The sequence below is a fragment of the Argentina anserina genome, chromosome 2 (genome assembly GCF_933775445.1).
Source record: "Argentina anserina chromosome 2, drPotAnse1.1, whole genome shotgun sequence".
Lineage (NCBI taxonomy): Eukaryota > Viridiplantae > Streptophyta > Magnoliopsida > Rosales > Rosaceae > Argentina > Argentina anserina.
The window spans coordinates 18,155,897-18,175,207 of record NC_065873.1 but is presented as its reverse complement, the minus strand read 5'-3'; the positions used below and the strand labels follow the sequence as shown (position 1 = coordinate 18,175,207).

At 37.6% G+C, this 19,311-nt stretch overlaps 2 protein-coding genes across 2 annotated transcripts; both read left to right on the top strand.

Annotated features, from left to right (window-relative positions):
- Positions 1 to 3,572, top strand: LOC126783244 (probable mitochondrial import inner membrane translocase subunit TIM21). The gene is made up of 9 exons (XM_050508674.1): positions 1 to 143; positions 232 to 341; positions 436 to 501; positions 599 to 617; positions 1,215 to 1,378; positions 1,759 to 1,940; positions 2,063 to 2,111; positions 2,782 to 2,901; positions 3,040 to 3,572. Exons 1-9 carry the CDS (start codon positions 140 to 142, stop codon positions 3,208 to 3,210), a joined length of 885 nt encoding a protein of 294 aa, XP_050364631.1. The 5' UTR covers positions 1 to 139; the 3' UTR covers positions 3,211 to 3,572.
- Positions 3,573 to 5,308: 1,736 nt separating this feature from the next.
- Positions 5,309 to 18,376, top strand: LOC126784986 (myosin-6). Its single transcript, XM_050510552.1, has 39 exons — positions 5,309 to 5,603; positions 6,457 to 6,585; positions 6,763 to 6,906; positions 7,044 to 7,189; positions 7,282 to 7,438; positions 7,601 to 7,659; positions 7,772 to 7,931; positions 8,529 to 8,678; positions 8,766 to 8,902; positions 9,003 to 9,149; positions 9,376 to 9,477; positions 9,908 to 9,965; positions 10,049 to 10,150; positions 10,386 to 10,423; positions 10,515 to 10,641; positions 10,750 to 10,920; positions 11,023 to 11,154; positions 11,250 to 11,359; positions 11,480 to 11,540; positions 12,141 to 12,318; positions 12,430 to 12,635; positions 12,842 to 12,961; positions 13,141 to 13,239; positions 14,018 to 14,230; positions 14,423 to 14,562; positions 14,748 to 14,880; positions 14,963 to 15,007; positions 15,094 to 15,177; positions 15,361 to 15,531; positions 15,683 to 15,829; positions 15,957 to 16,145; positions 16,372 to 16,497; positions 16,615 to 16,685; positions 16,776 to 16,875; positions 16,956 to 17,012; positions 17,332 to 17,388; positions 17,479 to 17,559; positions 17,663 to 17,745; positions 17,863 to 18,376. The coding sequence occupies exons 1-39, from the start codon at positions 5,601 to 5,603 to the stop codon at positions 17,975 to 17,977; spliced, it is 4,548 nt and encodes a 1,515-aa protein (XP_050366509.1). The 5' UTR covers positions 5,309 to 5,600; the 3' UTR covers positions 17,978 to 18,376.
- The last annotated feature ends 935 nt before the right edge of the window (positions 18,377 to 19,311 follow it).

Here is a 19,311-nt window from a genome sequence, read left to right as displayed (position 1 = left end):
AAGAATCAAAACCGACCCGAGACCATAAGCGCAACCAGTTGAGGGTTTTAGAAAGATTGATCTGAGATTGAACAAGAGTACAAAACCTAGACTGTCTCAAGTCTCAAACCACCCAGACCGAACCACCAGACTCTCAGCCATGGGTATGTTTTAAATCTCAAAGGGTTTCGACTTTCTGTTTTGTTTTGTTGAAAGGGTTTAGTTGACTCCATGCTCTTTTTTGATTCTCAGGGTCGTACAAGTGTGCTCTGCATCTATGGAGGAGGAAGCAATCAGATTTCGTTGGGATTTTGCCGAAGATTTCGAGGGTTTTTCACACCCAGAAGGCGAATTCAGATCAGGTCTGTATGGTATTTACTTTTCTTTCACTAGTGTTCTATGGCTTTTTAAAGGCTTCAACTTTGTGAACTGGAGTTTGTATTGGCAATGGTGCAGCTACTGGGAATGGTGCAATCTGGTGTGACAAGGCAGTCTGCTGCTGACTCAAGTCATTTGACCAGGGTGAGGTAATTGTGATATGTTGGTTTTCACCTCTCTTGCTCTTGCGCATTGTGAGCTGATTTTTTGTTATGGCTTTCTTTGCTTTTCGATTCTGCAGGGCGTAGTTGGAGCCAATGGTGAGTGATTACTATCTATGCATTTGTTCTTTATCCAATTAAAATCAGATTATATATTAGACAATTTGTTTTCGCTCTTGTTAGAGAGTTTTTTGCTGGTGAATGTTGATCCTGTAATACTTTGAATGAATTAGGAAATTTGTGTGTGATGGTGGGTTGATTTCTTTCCTCGTAGGTCTAGCTTTCCTTGAAATGTGGGAGGTGATTGAGTTTTTAAAGGAGTTACTTGGCGATTTCATAAGAAACCATCTTATATAATTAGAGGGATCATGTGTTGTGCCCACCAAAACATCGAACCGACAATTATGAATTGGATCTTGAGGGCTTGTTAGTGTCCGTCTGTAGTTTAGGGTAATAGGATGCCCACATCTCTTTCTTGTTCTCTTAATCTGACATTTATGCTTGTAGATTGACTTTCTAAAAGTGAATGTGTCTTAACATAGGGCTTTGATAGACACAGGTGAAGTTAAACTTTTGAACGGTCTGAACATGTGTTAGTGAATTCATAAGATGACTGATCAATTAGTAAAGTAGGCAATTGCATCATTGATTTGTCCATCGTTTGCATATTTATTTCAATGAAATCATGTTTGGCAGGAAAATCGGTTCTGCTTGAAAGGAAGTTTACTCGAGAATTAATCAATACCAAGTGGGCTCCATCACAACTTACGAGAAACTATGGGGCAAATAATGTAGTTCCTTGCTTCAGTAGAACCATGTCTTCAAAAGCTTCACAGAAATCGGGAAGAAATCCATCTGAGGTTAGAGTCTGAATAATATTCCTAGAAGGAACTTTCAATTCTGTCTTCATATTCATCAAGGCAAATGACAAACGATACAATCATCATCTTTTACCATCTATGCTGATGTGCTTGAGTGATCGTAAGCTGAATAGTACCAAAGAAATTTGGTTGATGTATCAACACGTGTCTTTATCATTCCGGTGAAAACAAGCTAATTTTTTGTTTTACATCCACCTTCCTGCTTGGGATTTTACGATTCCATGTGGATGTATAAACATTAAGATTATTGTACTCAGCTGCTCAAAATTACAGTATCTTGCTATGCACGTGAAATTGATATTCCCTCTTGATAACATCTGAACTTCTACAGTCTAATTTGTCAATTATTTTCCTTGCAGACTAAGAAAGACGTATCTACTGTGGGAGAGCCTTTTGATGATAGTATTACAGACATTATCCCTCCGAAGCCACTGACATTTGTGGCGGGGGCATCCTATAGTATTGTCATTCTTATAGGGTTTGGGGTTGCTGGCTTGGCAGCATACTCCGTTTTCAAGGAGCTTATATTTGAACCAAAAGAGTAAGTGGAACAACATATCTTATTTGAACTTCCCAGTTAACATTCTTATCGTGTTGTCATGGTTATAAATGCTGTTTTTGCTCTTTAATATTACTGTAATATGACAACATGATCATTCACAGGTACACAATTTTTAACAAGGCGCTTAAACGAATTCAAGATGATCCTCAGGTTAGTAACAAAAGTTCCCCAAAATCCATGAACAAAATATCTTTTAGGAATCAAGATGAATTTCTAATAAGGTTTGCACTTGTGGATATCTAGCCCTCTGCAAAGCCATAAGTAGCCAATAAGGACTATAAAGTTTGCTCCCAGTTGAAGTAAGAGGTTACAGTAGTTATATAAGCACTTATCTAGTGTTAAACCTAATGGTAAACATTGCATGAGCTACACACTTGAGGTTTAATCAAGTATAAATGAAGTGTGCGATCAACTCACACCATTCTAATGATATTATGCTTTGGTGAGAATTCCATTTAAGTCTATACAGTAATATCAGGACATCAAAAAACATGATTGGTGGGTCGGCGGAGTCAAAGCAACATGGAACATGTAGAGGAGGGGGAATCTCTTACCTATAAAAGAGATCCCTCATCCCACTTGGAAAGGATCCGTTACATCTCATATAAACTTACTACTAGTACATGTTTAGTGGAATAGTCTACCCCAAGAGAGAGAGTTGAACCACTATAGTTCTTGTGTTCAAGCTAACACTAACCTCACTCCAAACACTCACTTAGAAAGCTAACCTAGTGGATTAGACTCATGCTAGTCCATAATTGCCAATATTATCGTGGCAATACAGTATCTCTTATCTTGTTATTTTGATTCTGTTTATTAGGTTAGAATGAGGGTTGGATACCCTATAACAGGATATGGTCAAGAAAGTAGAAATCGTGCTGCTCGACAACGCATTCCAAACAGAATCTGGACTGATGAAGATGGTTTGGAGCATGTTGAGGTGATTTCCTTTTAGTATCTTCAGTTTTGTAAACGTTCACTTGTCATATTGAAGCTTTTTTATTGACCAAAATCTCTCTACGTTTAACCACTATCTCTCGACTAGAATGTTAATTTGTGGTTGTATGCCCGAGTGTAGGTCAATTTCTATGTTCGTGGGCCACACGGAGCTGGAAAAGTGTTCGCTGAGATGTTCAAAGACGTAGACAAGAGATGGAAATACACATATCTGGTTGTCGAAACATCATCACCTTCCCATTCACGTCTGATCCTAGAGTCCTATCTACCGGATTACAAGCCAGTTGCCTAGTCGGTCGTCAACAAGGTGTACCAAATCCCCTAGGCTTTTAGTTCTGTTAATAATCCCTTCTTTCCCTGTGATATCCCAGAAAAGGGTTAGCGTTGCTCTTCCTTAACTGTACCGCTTCCCCTCTTGAGTCCTGTCTCTATTTATCAACTCGTATGAGAAATAGTCAAGAGCTTTGTTACAGAACAAGTTCAGTTATTTTTGCATATTGTTGTTCTAGTTGTTGAGTTTTGCTATTAGAGAAAGTGCTTGCTGCTGTTTAAAGCGAGAAAACGTTGAAAAATGTTCCTTCCTACTCAAATTTGGGTACAAGTTTTACCAATCATGCTGTCCTGGGCATTTTTGTCATATCTTCATCATTGTCTGTACCAACTTAAGATTACTACCTCAATTGCCGTCATTAGATGTTAATCACCATGTAGTTAGTTCTATTTTTAATTTTGGAATTGAAAACGCATAAATGTGACAGCTTCTTATATCATTGCAAATCTCCAATTTGAGCCCGCGAGTCGTGGCGGTTGGTTGCACTTTTGGTGGGACTGTGTTTTCATTGACGGTCCTAATTGCACCGCAACATGGTTCCTGCGATCTGGACCGTCTCTTGATTGACCCCATTCGGTGGACAGAGGCTCGCTTTGCACGTCCAGAACTAAACACATTTAAAAAAATGGGGCCCGACACGCGCGCCTGAACGTGCAGCTGACTTGCCTCAAGTTTGTAACTCTAAACCCACGTTCGTGCTGCTCACGCGCTCTAGTAGAGTTGAGAGTTGATATTCTGTGACATGGTGTTTAACAGAATAAACCGAAAAGGACGTGGTTGGTTAATTTCCTAACTCCGACATCCTAAATTCGCTGGCGTACGTGGCGCCTTGTTATTGGCTTTTCTTCTTTTACTGTTATACCATTTCCATTTTCAAGGAGCGGTATTTTACCCAAGGTATATACTTTTGTCTTTGAGTTTTGATGACCGTGTTTAGGGTAGGTATATTTGAATTTCCAAATGTGCCCTGAAAAATGTGATGTAATTACGAGTTAGGGTCGTGAATTTTCCAATGGTCATGTTTGTGCAATTGTATACGCAATAATCTAGGACTAAAATATTGGATTGCATTTCTGCATTTACACTGATGCACGTCACATTGAAGACTTTTGTGATTCTTTCGTTGGATTGGTTCTAATTAAGGAGATAGAATCTTGTATACAATGGTAATTACCATAGCAAGTTGAGTTAGTTCCATCAAGCAATCATGAAAACGCAGAATTAGTCATCCTTAAAAAATTGATTGAAGAATTCTACCTTATAGCGATTGTTAACTGACAAGTCTTACTTCCATATTAGTCTAAAACGTGTACCGAACGGTAAATGTCATACATGCAATGTTTCCTTTGTAGAATCGTTTGTGAAATTATATACTATAGTGAAGAATCAATACATTCGTACACTTGTGCGAACACTTTGTTTTTACTGTAAACTGTTGGCTATTACCTCAAGTCACCTATTATTATAAAGAGTTTGTGAATTATAGAAGTTAAAGAGTAGCAACGAATAAATTGGCATTTTCAATGTTTCCATACAAAACATCATGTTCAATATTGTTTGCATTATGTCTCTGTCTATACATTATTAATATGATGCATATCATTATAATTATGAAATCTTCAAATTTAATTTTCTAAAATCAAATTAGAAAAAGAAAAAGGATGAATAGTGGAAACAGAAAAGAAGCAAACTTTACGAGAACCTTTGACAGCTCGAAAGAAAGGAACAAGTTGACAAAAGCACACTTCAAAGTTTAGAGATCGGAGACTCAAACCTGAGTTTTACCGCCTCCCCAGTTCGAGAGAATTTAAGGTCCCCAGAGACTTCGGACAAGACCCTGTCCTCTGTACTCCATAGATTCCGTTAATACCCTCGAGATCCGAGGGCATTATGGGAAACGCAGCCATGGTTTAGGCGTTTAATATTTGTTTATTGAATTCCATATGTGAACAATCTACGCTAATAAAGGTTAAGAATTTCATTGTCAAAAAAAAAAAAAAGGTTAAGAATTTAGACCCCGAAAAAGAAAAACAAGACCAAAGTCCAAGCAAGCAAGGCTGGATAGGAGAGGAGAGGAAGCAGTAAGCCAAAGCACAATTAAGAAGAAGAAGAAGAAGAAGAAGAAGAAGAAGGTTCTAGTTGTTTTTGGGGCTGTTGAAGGGTTTAAGCTTTCTCATTTCTCAAATCAATTCATTCTTTTTATTCATTCATTTTGGATTGGTTTTGGGAGGAATAGACCAAGTAAAAGATTGGAGCTTTGGAGGGTTTTTGGGTGCTGAATTTGAATGGTTGGTATTGGAGTAGATCCAGAAGCACATCTGTGTCTCTGATCCGATCAGTTGTCGGCGTTAATGGTACTTTTCTGTTATGTGTTTTTTTTTCTTTCTGTGAAGTTTTGGGTTGTCATTAAAGTTGTGTTATTGAATGCTAGTTATTGATGATTTGATGGTTGCCAATGGTGTTTATGTTGTATGTGGACTGATCTGTGTTTGGTAGGAGGCAGATTTGATCTTGTTTAGGACTAAAGTTGGTTTGAATGAGAGGTTAGAACTCAATGTGATTAGTAGTTTTGGGTATTAGTTTGAGGGGGTTTGTGCTGGAATCTGACTCATGGGTTGAATGGTTCAGCTCCCCAATGCTGGAAATGTGACTAGTAATAAGGGTTTAGTAGTTGGGCTGCAGATTCTTGAACAGCCAAGTTTGTGATGGAATAGGAATTGGATGCCCGTATTCGGACTTAATGGAATGGTTGCTTCTTTCATGCCATTGAATAAATGATAGAGTTCAAACTTCCAATGTCTCATGTCTACGGCTTATGCTTCTTCCAAAGTCTTAAGTTTCACTTTCTGAGTTATTCTAGCTTATTTATATTGGATTGATATAAAACTTGTAGGCTCCTTTCCCGTCTGAGGGGTTTAAGAGATTTTTTTAATTAATACAATGGGATGTAGAAGTTTTCTACATGTCCTTGTGATTCTGGGATTGGGTTCATTTGTTTTGCTAGTATTCTTCTGCTTAATTCTGTAAAGTTTCTTGGGATTGAAAACGGAAGAGTCTCATAACATCGTTATTGCCAGGGCATCAAGTTTTTTCATGCTCACTTTATGCTTCTTACTTCTAAGTATGATAAATCATGCAAACTTGCAGTTGCAACAAACAAAACAATTCAATATTGCATGTTAACTGTTGAAACTCTTTGCTTGGTAGGCTGCTACTATAAGTCCTGTGGTTGGGTCTCTTGTTTGGGTCGAGGATTCTGAAGAAGCGTGGCTAGATGGTGAAATCGTGGAGGTTAAAGGTGAAGAGATCAAGGTTCTCTGCACTTCAGGAAAGACGGTAAGTGCATTTTGTATGATACCACCATGTTTGTATGCATGCTGATGTCTATGAATTATGTTTATTTCTGAATACGGTGCTCAGTTATTTGCTTCAAGTCATAATTGTATTTGTAGACTTGATTAACTGCCGATTTTTTATTCCTTACTTTTCCCAATACTTCATGTGAAATTGCAGGTTGTTGTTAAAACTTCCAATGCATATCCCAAAGATCCTGAAGCTCCACCATGTGGAGTGGATGATATGACAAAGTTAGCTTATTTGCATGAACCAGGAGTCCTCGATAATCTAAGAGCAAGATATGATATAAACGAAATATATGTAAGTATGCATAAAACAAAATGTTTCCTGTATATATATTCTATCTGGTTTGTGTGTGTTGTGCAGGCGCGTGAGTTTCCCTTTTAGGTGGTTTATTATGTGAAGGTAATTGTCTAACGTACTTAGTGGGCTTCCAGACTTACACAGGGAATATTTTGATTGCTGTGAACCCTTTCATGAGATTACCTCATCTTTATGATAGCCATATGATGGCACAATATAAAGGGGCAGCATTTGGTGAGTTGAGTCCGCACCCCTTTGCTGTTGCTGATGCTGCATATAGGTATGTTGTTGTGTCTCATTGTAACTTGTTCACATGCTCTCCGGTTCTCTCTTCCTGTACAGTGATGTAAATTTTAATTCATTTCCTTATAGACTGATGATCAATGATGGAGTAAGCCAGGCAATATTGGTTAGTGGTGAGAGTGGGGCTGGTAAAACAGAAAGCACCAAATTGCTCATGCGCTATCTTGCTTATATGGGAGGAAGAGCTAATGCTGAAGGGAGGAGTGTTGAGCAGCAAGTACTGGAGGTACTAAGGGAGTTAGAACCTCAGTTTGTGTGGCAAACTTAAATTAGCCAGAAATCTTGTTAGAGTTTGTAATATTTATTGGTTGACAACTGTTTTTTTTTTTGTAATCTTTAAGTTTATCTATATGTCATGAACTTATCTTGGTTTGGTTTGTTTTTTCAGTCCAATCCTGTTTTGGAAGCATTTGGTAACGCAAAAACTGTTAGAAACAATAACTCCAGGTGGGGTGATCTTTATTTGGATGTTCCCTTTGCATATCTAAATTTTCTGCACACTACATGTTTGATTGGGGATATACATTAATGTCTAAATGTGATCTTGTCGAAACTACAGTCGTTTCGGTAAATTTGTGGAGATTCAGTTTGATCAGAGTGGGAGAATCTCTGGAGCTGCTATAAGAACTTATTTGCTCGAAAGATCACGTGTTTGTCAGGTCTCCAATCCTGAGAGAAATTATCATTGTTTCTACATGCTTTGTTCTGCTCCACCAGAGGTAATGAATCTTGGCTTCATATGACTGAAGCAACTTTAAAGGAGTCAGGAACCTTATGTACTGCACATTTGGCTCAAAAAGTGTTTTTGTATCACTTGGCACTTGAATTAATTTTGTTTTTCTTAATAAATTGAATACACCTTGGAAAGTTATAAAATATGGATCCAAATATTGGAGTAGAGTTTGAATACCTGTTTTGAATGAAAATGTAATTTTTTATAAAAGAGTTACACTCTTTGTCATATCTATTGTCATGACAAGAACATTACTGCACCAGAGCAGGCCAGCATGGATTTTAGGATGTTAGAGTTTCGATGTGATATTAGAATTTTGTGTACTTTACCTTTTAAACGATATAGCAATATCCCAAATCTTTTAGAATATATTATTCATCTACATGAATGGATTATGAAAGCTCTATTCGAAAATATTATTCATTCGAGCTAGCTACATGTCAAATAGCAGTGTAATGTTTTTAATCTCTTGTCTCTTGAATTCAAATTATTATCCATCATTAAGATTTAAGAAGATATGATTATTCTACGTTTGCAGGCAATTATCATGTTTTGCTTACAACTTGGTCTCTGTTATTTTCAGGATGTTCAGAAGTATAAATTGGGACACCCAAGAACATTTCATTATTTAAATCAATCAGATTGCTATGAGCTAGATGGGGTTGATGATTCTGAAGAGTACAAGGCAACACGGAAAGCAATGGATGTCGTTGGAATAAGTATTGATGAACAGGTACTTATTTAAGGGGGTAGCTTCAACTGATAAGAGCCTCTACAAATAGCCTGAATGTTAATTCTATTTTTTTTAATTGCATTTTAGGATGCTATATTCCGAGTTGTGGCAGCAGTTCTGCATCTTGGAAACATTGAATTTGCAAAGGGAAAGGAAATGGACTCGTCCGTGCCAAAAGATGAAAAATCACGGTTCCACCTGAAAACTGTTGCTGAGCTTCTAATGTACACATTCTCTCTCTCATTGGTCTATTAGAGTACAATGCCCTTGGGTTATTTTCAGGCATTTCATGTGCTTCATTAAGTAATGCAAACCTAATTTCAGGTGTGATGTGAAGGCACTGGAAGATTCCCTTTGCAAACGTGTAATTGTAACTCGTGATGAAACAATCACAAAGTGGCTGGATCCTGAAGCTGCAGTCGTCAGCAGAGATGCTCTGGCTAAAGTTGTGTACTCCAGGCTTTTTGATTGGTAAGTTTTATTATAATGTTAGCTAGATAGAAGCTATAGTGAGTCCATTCCTTTTATCAATCAAAGCCTCTTCCCAAACTGTGCAAGCTTCTTCGAAAGCCAACAGCTTCCTGGATGTAGATGATATTCTTCACTTTTTTTTTTAATTCGGAACATTGGTGCAAGTTGGCTTTTCTTTCACTTTCTCATTACCTTCTCTCTCTCTCTCTCTCTCTCTCTCTCGCAGGCTTGTAGACAAGATTAACAATACAATTGGACAAGACCCCAACTCAAAGGTTTTAATTGGTGTTCTGGACATTTACGGATTCGAGAGTTTCAAGACAAACAGGTACTTAATCAGTATGCCTTTTGCCATCGTTCATGTATTTTGTTTTCTATCAAGTACATAAACAATTCCTCACTTGAGTAAAAGCCAATGTGTTAGAGCTGAAATAGTTGAGTTATCATTATCATCTCCCATCAATTGTTCAAAATTACCAAGTGTAAAGTTATTTCTCATGGTTATACTGGTCCAATGAGCTCTGGTGAACACATATGTTGTGTTACCCAAACTTAGTGAGGATTGTAAAGTTATCATAATTTACGTTCCATCTCCCTACTTTTTTGGTGCCGGCATGGGGTTGACTGGAACCCACAGTCGATTTTGGCCCTAGTGTCTGTTAAGTTTTAAGATGCATAGTATAGTTGATTAACCTTTGAGTTACATAGTCTGGCATAATTCTAAAGAGTTGCTTTCTGGGTTCTTTTTTCTGATATAGTTTCGAGCAGTTTTGTATCAATTTGACAAATGAGAAGCTTCAGCAGCATTTCAATCAGGTCTGACTGAAGAGGCTTTGTATATTCTCTAGTCTTTGGAATATCTTCAGTACATCTATATCAGTTTTATGTTTTGTTTGCAGCACGTTTTTAAAATGGAGCAAGAAGAATATACGAAAGAAGAAATTGATTGGAGTTATATTGAATTTGTTGACAATCAAGATATCCTAGATCTAATCGAAAAGGTTTGTACTCTAGTTGTGTGTAGAGTCCTAAATAAATTTTTCCTCAGTAATCTTGTTTTCATTTCTGTCACCGCTTAACAGCTTTCACTACTATACAAAACAAATGCAGCATATGTTATGTTTTTGGTATATTGAAAATTCAGTAAATTTACTGCGATGTAGTAAATATGTATGATTTGTTGATGATTCTTTGTAAGAAATTTATAATTTACATGTTTTGGATATCTGATTTCAGAAACCTGGTGGCATAATTGCTCTGCTAGATGAAGCTTGGTAAGTGTTACTTGAGACCTTTTATAACACATGGGAAAATCATTAGTTTGATGATTTCACTGGTGAGGTAACTGAGGGATGTCTTTTGTAGTATGTTCCCCAGATCAACTCATGAAACATTTGCTCAGAAGTTATATCAGACATTCAAGGATCATCAGCGCTTCAGTAAACCAAAATTGTCACGGACTGACTTCACAATTGGCCATTATGCTGGTGATGTAAGTATACTTTGCTTGCCGTAATCTTATGAGTACTTTTAGTTTTAGGTTGTTGTCTGGTTTACTCAGAGTTAGATCCAACTTTAATAAGTTTTGATGTAATTTCAGGTCACTTATCAAACAGATTTGTTTCTGGACAAAAACAAGGACTACGTGGTTGCTGAACATCAGGCACTTTTATGTGCTTCCACATGTTCCTTTGTATCAGGCTTATTTTCGTCTTTAGTTGAGGATTCAGCCAAGTCTTCAAAATTCTCTTCCATCGGTTCTCGGTTTAAGGTCTGATAATTTTTATATTCTTTGACGGTTACATAATTTGTTCAACCTTTGTTTATATCTGTACTTGTGTTGATTGTGATACCTTATTTGTACTTTATGCAGCTACAACTGCAACAATTGCTTGAAACTCTCAGTCACACAGAACCACATTATATTCGCTGTGTAAAACCCAATAATGTTCTTAGACCTGCAATTTTTGAGAACAAGAATGTTTTACAACAACTGCGGTGTGGGGTAAGAGGGTGCTATATTGAGATTACTTTTGTTTTATTTCTTATTTTTGTTTCATGTTGTTGAAATTTCATCCATTTATGTATGGCTCAATTCAGGGTGTCATGGAGGCAATCAGGATAAGTTGTGCTGGATATCCTACTAGAAAAGCGTTTGCTGAATTTGTAGACCGATTTGGCCTTCTTGCACCTGAAGTTTTGGATGGAAGGTGCATTTCTCTCTCTCTCTCTCTCTCTCTGGTGGACTTTGTTATGCCTTTTATATGGTGTCTTGCGTCTTATTATGAGATATTCTAACTTCTTCTTCCACTTACATTTTTTGGTTGTAGCACTGATGAGGTCAATGCTTGCAAAAAACTTTTAGAGAAGGTGGCCTTAGAAGGCTATCAGGTAATGATTTCTTGATCATAGATTCCATATTTCTTAGTTGCAATTCATTAACAATGTGCAGTTGTGCACAATGTCTACACGATGTCTATAAAACACAAATATGCTGGATACAACTAATTTTCACGGTTTCCATCTTTAACTTGAGTTTTGGCTGCATAGTTCAGTGCAAATCACATTCTATCCTGAACCCTTAGTGTCCTACCTGTGCCTAGAAAATGGTATGTGTCTTTAGCTCCTTCGGCATAAGGAAGGCTGGCTGCTAGTTCGGGCAGGTCAGTGAGGTCACACATTCCCTTCACTGCCTCCAACAAGCATCATTTTCTTTATAGATTCCACTATGTCATGTTGCGAACAAGTGGTTCATCTAGATTGCTTGTATGATGATGAACCAAAAAACACTGGTTGCATTTAGAATCCATGTCAGTGATCACGATGCCATCCTGCTAACAGGAGGACTTATAATATAGGTTCCATATGTAGAATTGTTATCATTATTGATTCTTTTAGCTTAGATAAATTTGTGACTTTTTGCATTATCATATACACTGATAATGTGTTTATAAATTTGCTAAATTGATCTTAACTTATTCATGTATACAGATTGGTAAGACGAAGGTCTTTCTTAGAGCTGGGCAGATGGCAGAACTGGATACTCGTAGAATTGAGGTCTTAGGCCGATCTGCTAGTATCATTCAAAGGAAGGTTCGTTCTTATTTGGCTCGAAGAAGTTATGCCAAACTTCGGCTTTCTGCAATACGAATTCAGTCAGCTTTGAGAGGTAAGGTTTCTAAAAATTATAGATTTTATCAAGTTTCTAATCTATATCGCTTCGCTTCTTGCTACCAAGACCCTGAGTTTTTCACATATGCCTGGTTTGCATCAATTGTAGGACAACTTGCTCGACATATTTATGAGGATTTGCGGAGAGAGGCTTCCTGTCTGATGATCCAAAGACATATCCGCATGTATTTTGCTAGGAAAGCTTACCAAGATTTGTTTATCTCTGCTGTATCTATTCAGACAGGCATCCGAGGTTTGACTGCTCGTAATGAGCTACGTTTCAGAAGGCAGACTAAAGCAGCAATTATCATCCAGGTATAGTAAATAATTTGAGAAATATGTCATTCAATTTTTTTTTATTCTGGACAAGTGGACCTTTTATTTGATATGTCAATACCAATTTTGAACTTATAACATCTGTCAATGGTTATTTTAGTAGTCAAATCATGCCCTTCAATATCACAATGTTTTGGTTTCATATAAGTTTCCTTAAAAGTTTCATATTGTTTTTGTAAATGCAGAGCCACAGTCGCAAATTGTTGGCACATTTGCATTATACAAGGACAAAGAAAGCTGCAGTCACCACACAGTGTGCTTGGAGGGGACGAATTGCTCGTTTAGAACTACGAAAACTTAAAATGGTAAGTATTTCTTCTTTTTTATTTTACAGCTCTGCTCAACATGGTACCTACTCCAAAAGTTTTGTGATAGTGCCCTGTTGTGTTTTCGTCTTACATGGTCTTTTAAGAAGCAGAGAAACTGGTTTAACTTTTGCAGCTTAACTTTAATGATCTCATTCCTGTATTGTATTATAATTCAGGCTGCAAGGGAGACAGGAGCCCTCCAAGCTGCCAAAAATAAATTGGAAAAGCAAGTTGAAGAATTGACATGGAGATTACAACTGGAGAAGCGCATGAGGGTATGCATGGCTATGAATGTACTGCAAGTTGAGATACTAGAAATGCAACTAGTCAGAAGTGCTCCTGCTTAATCCTTAAGTATTATTAGTGTTCTTGATTTAGGTTCCTTAACTATGTGAAATGTTGCATGCTATGCTTATCTGTTATTAAACACTTGGTGTTAGTGAAGAGTGAAGTGGAATGACCTTATCCTTTGAGCTTCCATTGTGTATGTGTCACTTATCAGAACAAATTTTCTCTTTGCCCGCTAGACTTGTGCAAAGGTTGCCAAAACTGACCTTCCATGTATTGTTGCGGGAAGGAATGGATCAGTTTTGTGGTATAGGCTTATTGTCGGCTTGGTTTTTTCTGCGGACGAAGTTGAGCAAAGCGACCCAAAGGGAGAAGAAGGTGGGGTTGTTTGTGTGGGTGTGTGTGGGTGTGTGTGTGTGTGGGTGGGTGGGGGGGGGGGGGGGGGGTTGTTAAATTAAAATATGAAAGATCTACACGCCAGGCATTACTACTTGGCCGGTTGACCATATTTTTCTGCCTCCTGGTCTTATCCATGTGGGAGGCGGTGCCACTGGATCCAATGGAGTCGTAGGCATCTTTTGTTCATCATACTTGGGCACAACTAATCTGCAATGTTTTGTTGCCACCCGGTTTTGTGGTTAAGACTTGTTTATCTGGTTGAAAATGGTTTGTTAGGATCGAAGAACAAAAGATAGATAGACAATAGCTAAATGTGCTTGTCATTATCTATGATGTTTTCCCTATCTGATATTTTTATGCTTGTAGGCCGACTTGGAAGAAGCTAAAACACAAGAAAATGAAAAACTGAAATCTGCGTTGCAAGAGATGCAAGATCAGTTTAAAGAAACTAAGGTGATGTTTGAGAAGGAACGGGAAGCCACAAGAAGAGCAGAAGAAAAAGTCCCAATTATACAGGAAGTTCCAGTTGTCGACCATGCCATGATGGAGAACCTTACAAATGAAAATGAAAAGCTCAAGGTAAGGTGGTCTGAAGTATAGAATGTACAATTTGTTGAAGAGTATCATAATCTTTTAGTGGATGGGATGCTCAATCGAGATGATAAAGCTCGTTCCAGGAAATTGAACTCGTGTTATTATGTTTTTGCTGATGTAATTTTTAAACTTCACATCAATGTTTGCTGAGATGTTTCTCCTCGGGTATTACTGCAGGCTTTGGTCAACTCGCTTGAAAAGAAAATTGATGAAACAGAGAAAAAGTATGAAGAGGCAAGCAAAATTAGTGAAGAAAGATTGAAGCAAGCTTTGGATGCAGAATCGAAAATACTTCAGTTAAAGACCACCATGCAAAGGTTCTTTTATTACTCTTGTTTTCTATGATTGGTTAGACAGGACTTGGATTAATTTATGGTCCAATTTGAACATAATTTGTACAGATTTGCATTTAAATTGCTACTAGTCATGCATTTATGCTCTCTGAGTCTTCCTTTCCTGTCCCTGTTTGTGTCATAGTGATTTATTTTACTTTAAATTGTAGGATTCAAGAAAAATTTTCAGACATTGAATCCGAAAACGAAGCTCTTCGTCTGCAATCCGTACAAAGTACGCCTGTTAAAAGGGCACCAGAGCATCCACGTGTTCCTCCGATTCCATCAACTCCCGATACTCAGGTCCTCCCTCCCTCCCTCTGCCACCAGTCTCTCTCTCTCTCTCTCTCTCTCCATTTATTTATTGATTTTTTTTTTGTTGCAGAGGTTTGAAAATGGTCACTACAGTGGTGAAGAAGATGGAGCGAATGTAAATTTTCTTTTACTCTTTTTCATTTCCATCAGTATTCATTTAGCTTTTCTATATTCTATCAGTTGAACGAGTTGTCATTTCAGGAATTGCAGAGTGTAACACCTGTGAAGAAGTTTGGCACAGAAGCTGATAGCAAATTGAGGAGATCTGTTGTTGAACGGCAACATGTATGTTCTTAGTAACACAAGATATTTCATCTGCAGTTGCCTCTCCCCTCTTCTTTTCTCGTTTGTCTTTCATTTTTTCTGGTCAGAGGTTAAAGTTCCTCTGGCTGTGCCTTTTTCCTTTACTCCTGATCGTTCATTGTAGGTCCCCTCCAATTAACACAATGACTTGTACTTTTTCTGCAGGAGAGTGTTGATGCTCTTATCAACTGTGTTGTGAAAAACATAGGATACAGTCAGGGAAAGCCTGTTGCAGCTTTTACAATCTACAAATGTCTTCTCCAGTGGAAATCTTTTGAGGCTGAAAGAACGAGTGTTTTTGATCGTCTCATCCAGATGATTGGTTCAGAAATTGAGGTACCTGAGTTAATCCACGTGTTATTATAGGAATGAATTCTGCCATGTGATACTTGGATCAATCTTGATTTGTACTGATGATATAAATTCATAACAGCGATCATACAATGTCTTAACCTCACAACATTGGCCATATGTCTTTTGATTTCAGAACCAGGACAACAATGACCGCATGGCTTACTGGTTATCAAATACTTCTGCATTATTATTCTTGCTCCAGCGGAGTCTGAAGGCTGCTGGTACAACTTCACACCGGAAACCACCTGCTCCAACATCTCTCTTTGGGAGAATGACCATGGTAGAAAAAATATTCTGGAAATAGCTCCTTTATTTTCTCTTCGAACTTTTGATATTTGTTGAGATGCATTACTATGAAACTTATCACAGATGTCCCTCTGGCCATTAATATGGTTATCTAATTTTAGGGTTTTCGCTCATCCCCTTCTTCTGCAAATCTTCCTGCACCTGCTCTTGACGTCGTACGCCAAGTGGAGGCGAAGTACCCTGCATTACTTTTCAAGCAGCAGCTTACAGCCTATGTGGAGAAAATATATGGCATACTTCGAGACAACTTGAAAAAGGAGCTATCCTCATTGCTATCTTTGTGTATCCAGGTATACTGACTTTTATTTGATTGGGATAAAGGCCTTAACCTGCCAAAGGGGGCTGTGGCTGTGATAGCATCTTCTAATTTAAATTACTTGATTGAATTATGCAATTTATTTCTATTGGAAGTCATTCGTTGATTTTTGAAACATAAAGTTTCATCGAGTGGCTTTGTTTTATTTTTTCTTATTGACTTCCATTTTTTCTTTTTTTCTGTTGCTACATTATTGATAGGCACCAAGAACAGCAAAGGGTGTACTAAGATCTGGGAAGTCCTTTGGTAAAGATTCACCTGCAAGTCACTGGCAGAGCATTATTGATAGCCTTAGCACGTTCCTTAGCACCTTGAAAGAAAATTTTGTAAGAAACTAGTTGTACTTTTAAAAGTGCTTTGCCAACTGTGAAAACTGCCATTATTTGGTCTTAATCTTTTCTTCGTCTTGAAGTATAAAATTGATTGTGGTTTTGGGGTTTCAGGTGCCTCCTATTCTTGTCAAAGAGATCTACACTCAGACTTTCTCATATATCAATGTTCAACTCTTTAATAGGTAATTCTTCTTTCTTCTTTCAGTTCTTTGTGATTATATCACTTCTGCTGAAATTATGTTCACTATACTGATTATGCTATTCTTTTGCAGTCTTCTACTGCGCCGTGAATGCTGTACATTCAGCAATGGGGAGTATGTGAAATCTGGATTGGCTGAGCTGGAGCTTTGGTGTTGCCAGGCCAAAGAAGAGGTTTTTGTCTGTTCTTTAACTTAAGCATATGCTGTCATCCATGGTCTTTTTCTGACTTTCTTCATCTATTTGAATTGCAGTATGCGGGATCATCTTGGGATGAGCTTAAGCACATAAGACAAGCTGTCGGTTTTCTGGTATGTTCTTGACAAAGTATATATAGTATTATAATTTAGTCTTAAACTGAGGTCACTTTAGTTATTTGAGATCTGTTACGTCTGCCAAATTGGTAATGCAGCTAAGTCCTTGATTATCATGGATGACACAACAATCTGTCATTTTGGCTGCTTGTTAATTAGTTGAAAGAATGTAGCATATATGTCATTCACGTTTGATGGGCATCTCAATGTCCGTCATGTATAGTAGTGTCGGCCTCCATAATTTGGGTCTCTCTCCACGCCCAACTATAATTTACTGCTCAAAGCTTAGTTAATTTTGATTTATGATGATTAACAGGTCATTCATCAGAAGTACAGGATTTCTTATGATGAAATTACCAATGATCTGTGTCCTGTGAGTCTATATCTCACTCTCTCTCATGTTCTCCACACATTTCTCTCCCTCTGTTTTTCTCACACTTCCCAATCCCTTGTTTTTTTCCAGATCCTGAGTGTTCAGCAACTTTATAGAATATGCACTCTATATTTTGATGACAACTACAATACCCGAAGTGTATCTCCCAATGTAAGTTTGTTTATAGATTATGATGATACTTAGTTGAATTCATGGGATGCATGTTGTTCTTCCACTCTGGGTCTTAGCAGTGGCTGATTTTATCATGGTGCAGGTAATCTCCAGTATGAGAGTACTCATGACTGAGGACTCAAATAATGCTGTCAGCAACTCATTTTTGTTGGATGATAATTCAAGGTGAGGATCTCTTCTATCGTTAATATGCTCTCCCTGATGGAATCCTATATGTTTTACCGTAAAATGATTTTTTTTCCATTTTAGTTGCTGGTTATTAAAACATGCTTCTTTAAACAGCATCCCTTTCTCGGTTGAAGACCTCTCTACTTCCCTGCAAGAGAAGGATTTCAGTGATGTGAAACCAGCCGAAGAACTTCTTGAGAATCCCGCCTTCGAATTTTTACAAGAGTAAGGCTAAAGGAAGCTCAAACATATATATTTTTTTCTTCTCACAAGTTAGGCGGTAAATCACATTTTATTCTATTTGTTGTTGTAAATCATCCTTTTTTTGTTTTGCTTTTAAGCCGTTTTATATATGCCCCTTCCGTTAATTCTTTCGTTGTGGCATTCAAATTGTATAGTCCTCATCATTATAAGGGGCAATAGAACGTAAGAAGTGGGTGTGTATTTCTTTTTCCTTTGTCTTGTTTTGTCTGCCATTCTGCGCAGCAAGATATAGGAAGTCCATTAGACAAATGTCATGTGGTAGCTGGGCTATTGCTCTCCACCATTTTTCAATGTACAAAAAAAAAGGATAAATACAGCATAAATATATAATTCTTTTGATGTTTTGGCCTCAGATTCTGGACAAGTTTGAAATTTCATTTTTTTTTCTGGCTGAAAATGAGGGGCAAGAAATCATCTCGCTAGCCGCGCAGGACTTGACACTAAATCTGAAGCTGTAGTCTCCTTGCAAATTTGCTAGGTCTTGAAATGTAATGTTTATTTGCGTGTTAGCGCAAGAGAAAATCGCACAGCAATGCTACTAGTAACGCAAAAAAATGTTATGTGGGTCGAGCGTGTATATTCTTCAAAGTTCTTGCAAGCAATTAATCATGTTGGTAGCAGCTAGCGAATGATCAATAGATACAAGAGAGGGAAATGCCTGAAGTGTTAGCACTGATAAATGATGAAGATATTGGTGTTCCGAGATGATTTGATCTGGGTTTCCACTTCTAGATAAAGCAATGGCAACGTTCATGGTAATAATAGTAGGCAATGGTGAATACCCTGATCAGATCGTAGTCTTCTGGAACATCACTATCTATCTTCATCTCCATCATCCTCATTTCTCCACTTTCCGCCAGCTTCTACAACCAAATTCTACGTTTTGTCCAATAAGTTGATGAACTAGATATTTTAGTGAAATGGATCAGGCTGCTATAAATTTAGGCAACATTGACTCACTGAAAACATAATTGAACGCGGACATGTTTAGTACAGTTGAAAATCAAAGCAAAATTGATTTTTGAGTATGAACAAAAATTCTATTTTCCTTGCCATAAGGTTTTCACATGGGACGGTTCAAGTTCCTTCACATATTTCACAAGGTACCATCCCTTCTGAACCACAAGAAGTCCCAAATCCTCATTAGGGTCTGGACCAAAACTATAATTTTAGGACCCCCACTGGACCACCCTTAGCTTAAACCCTAAATTCAAACCTGTACAACTGTACTCCTAAATTATTTTCATCAATTTCATAACAGCTTGCAGATTTAGTCTCTTTGCAAACTGGGATTGGACC

Bases quoted from the DNA above. Each gene is read 5' to 3' on its own strand.
- LOC126784986 (XM_050510552.1), top strand. The intron at 11,360-11,479 runs GTGCATTTCTCT...TTTTGGTTGTAG, and splicing joins CCTGAAGTTTTGGATGGAAG to CACTGATGAGGTCAATGCTT. The intron at 14,231-14,422 runs GTAAGGTGGTCT...GTATTACTGCAG, and splicing joins ATGAAAATGAAAAGCTCAAG to GCTTTGGTCAACTCGCTTGA.
- LOC126783244 (XM_050508674.1), top strand. The intron at 342-435 runs GTCTGTATGGTA...GCAATGGTGCAG, and splicing joins AGAAGGCGAATTCAGATCAG to CTACTGGGAATGGTGCAATC. The intron at 1,379-1,758 runs GTTAGAGTCTGA...TTTTCCTTGCAG, and splicing joins CGGGAAGAAATCCATCTGAG to ACTAAGAAAGACGTATCTAC.